We start from the raw sequence: 1,830 nt of genomic DNA on the forward strand, positions 1-1,830 counted from the left end.
TTCCTGCTGCTGGGGGGCTCAGGAGCAGCCTGGGGATGCTCCAGGTGTTGCTGCTCTGCTGGGATCCTCTGGGGAATAACCAGGGAGGAACTGGGCTCTTGGGCAGGGGAAGGGCTGAGGTTGGAGCTCCTGAGGAGCAGCCAGGGAAGGAGCAAGAGGATCCACAGTTCTCCTTTGGAAAATCCTAAATATCCTCCCTTTTTCCCCACAGCTGTTTCAGAAGTGCTGCCTGGTGCAGAGGATATTGGACGCCTGGGAAGCCAATGACAAAATCCAGTAAGGAATTGCTGGCCTGGGGCTGCACATTGACTTTGGAATATTCTTGGAGGATTTCTATTTTAATGGTGTCCAAACAGACTTGGATTTTGGTTAAGATTTGGAACTGGGGTGGTTTGCATGCTGACAAGCCAAATTCCCAAATTTCGGACAGGATTTGAAGGCATGATGGGGTTTATGGATGTTTCCAACACCCCACCCCAAACAGTCTTCTGCTTTCCTGCTTTTTCAGGGAATCCCATGGAATATTCACTTTTTAAACTTGTTTGTTTGTTTGTTTGTTTGTTTTAAAGATACAATTTTATTCTTCCTGGAGTAGAAAACTGTTGGAAATTGGGGTGGCTGAGCATTTGTGGCCTGAATTTCCTATTTTAGCTTTATAAACCCCTTGAATTTTGTGCTGATTGGGCTGATAAGAACTAAATATTCTAAAAGAACTAAAACATTAAAGTGGAAATATTCCAGAGGCTTCGGTTTCTGTGTCCAGCTCAGTGTTTGGTCCTCCCTCTCTATTTTGAGCTCCTCATGGCTTCCAAGGGCTTTGGAGTCCCACTGGAATTGTTTAGGCCATAATTGATGGATTGAGATCTGGATTACATTTTTTTTTGTTGGTGTGGTTTGGAGTTTCGGGTTTTTGGTTCTTTTTACAGCCCCTTGTCCACATAAGGAATTGTGCTGGGCATTTCCTTGCCCACTTCTGTAGGACCAAAAATATCCCTGGGTGCTGCTTGGGAGTTTTCCTGATTAAACCAGAAAGGAACCAGAGCTCATCCCTATTTCCTGCCAGAGTTCCAGTCACCACCACACTGGAAAGAATCTGAGTGGAAGGAAAAAAATAGGGATTTGAGCAGAGGAATCTCAGCTGGGGCTTTGGGAAGGTGGAGTTTCCAGGAAGGTCCTTGGCTGCTCTCAGTGGGCAGATGAAGGCCAGCAGGGACCGACCCTGCATCCCTGGCAGTGCCCAAGGCCAGGCTGGACACTGGGGCTGGAGCAGCCTGGGACAGTGGGAGGTGTCCCTGCCATGGCAGGGCTGGCACTGCAGGGTCCCTTCCCACCCAAACCATTCCCTGGGCTGGTTTGGAGCATGTTTTCACTCTTCAGGAAGGGAAGCAGTGAGGAGCCAGAGCAGGGACTAAGGGCTGCTTGGGGTCTGTGTTGGGAACTGGTTTTATCCCAGGGGGAATCCCATGGTTGGATGGGAATGTCTTCTGTTCTGGGGGAGTCACTGCTGCAATCCCAGTCCCACCCTGGAGCTCTGCCAGTAGCTGTGCTGTAGATCCTTAACTTTGGGAGTTTTCTTCCCTGGGAATTACAATCAGATTTATTTGTGCATCTTTTCCATGTTTAGCTCCTTGTTTGGAGCCCCTCCCATGTTACCTGAGCAGGAGGAGGGATCAGGAGGGAACAGGGCAAAATGAAGGAAGGTCCTTGTCCTCAGGGTGAGCTCACCCCATCCTGCCAGAGCAGGGCTCATCCCTGCGTGGGGCTGAAATTCTGTGGCCATTGGGGCAGGAATTCTGTGGCCAGTGGGGCAGGAATGCTGTGGCCCTGTGG

The 1,830-nt window shown here is 49.8% G+C and overlaps 1 protein-coding gene across 1 annotated transcript in view; it reads left to right on the plus strand.

Annotated features, from left to right (window-relative positions):
• Positions 1-1,830, plus strand: part of PPP6R2 (protein phosphatase 6 regulatory subunit 2) — a 35,986-nt gene that overhangs the window by 19,193 nt on the left and 14,963 nt on the right. The window contains 1 exon segment of the mRNA XM_014311218.2: positions 212-276. Within this exon segment, the coding sequence (XP_014166693.1) occupies positions 212-276 (65 nt within the window).

The sequence above is a fragment of the Geospiza fortis genome, unplaced genomic scaffold (assembly GCF_000277835.1).
Source record: "Geospiza fortis unplaced genomic scaffold, GeoFor_1.0 scaffold494, whole genome shotgun sequence".
Lineage (NCBI taxonomy): Eukaryota > Metazoa > Chordata > Aves > Passeriformes > Thraupidae > Geospiza > Geospiza fortis.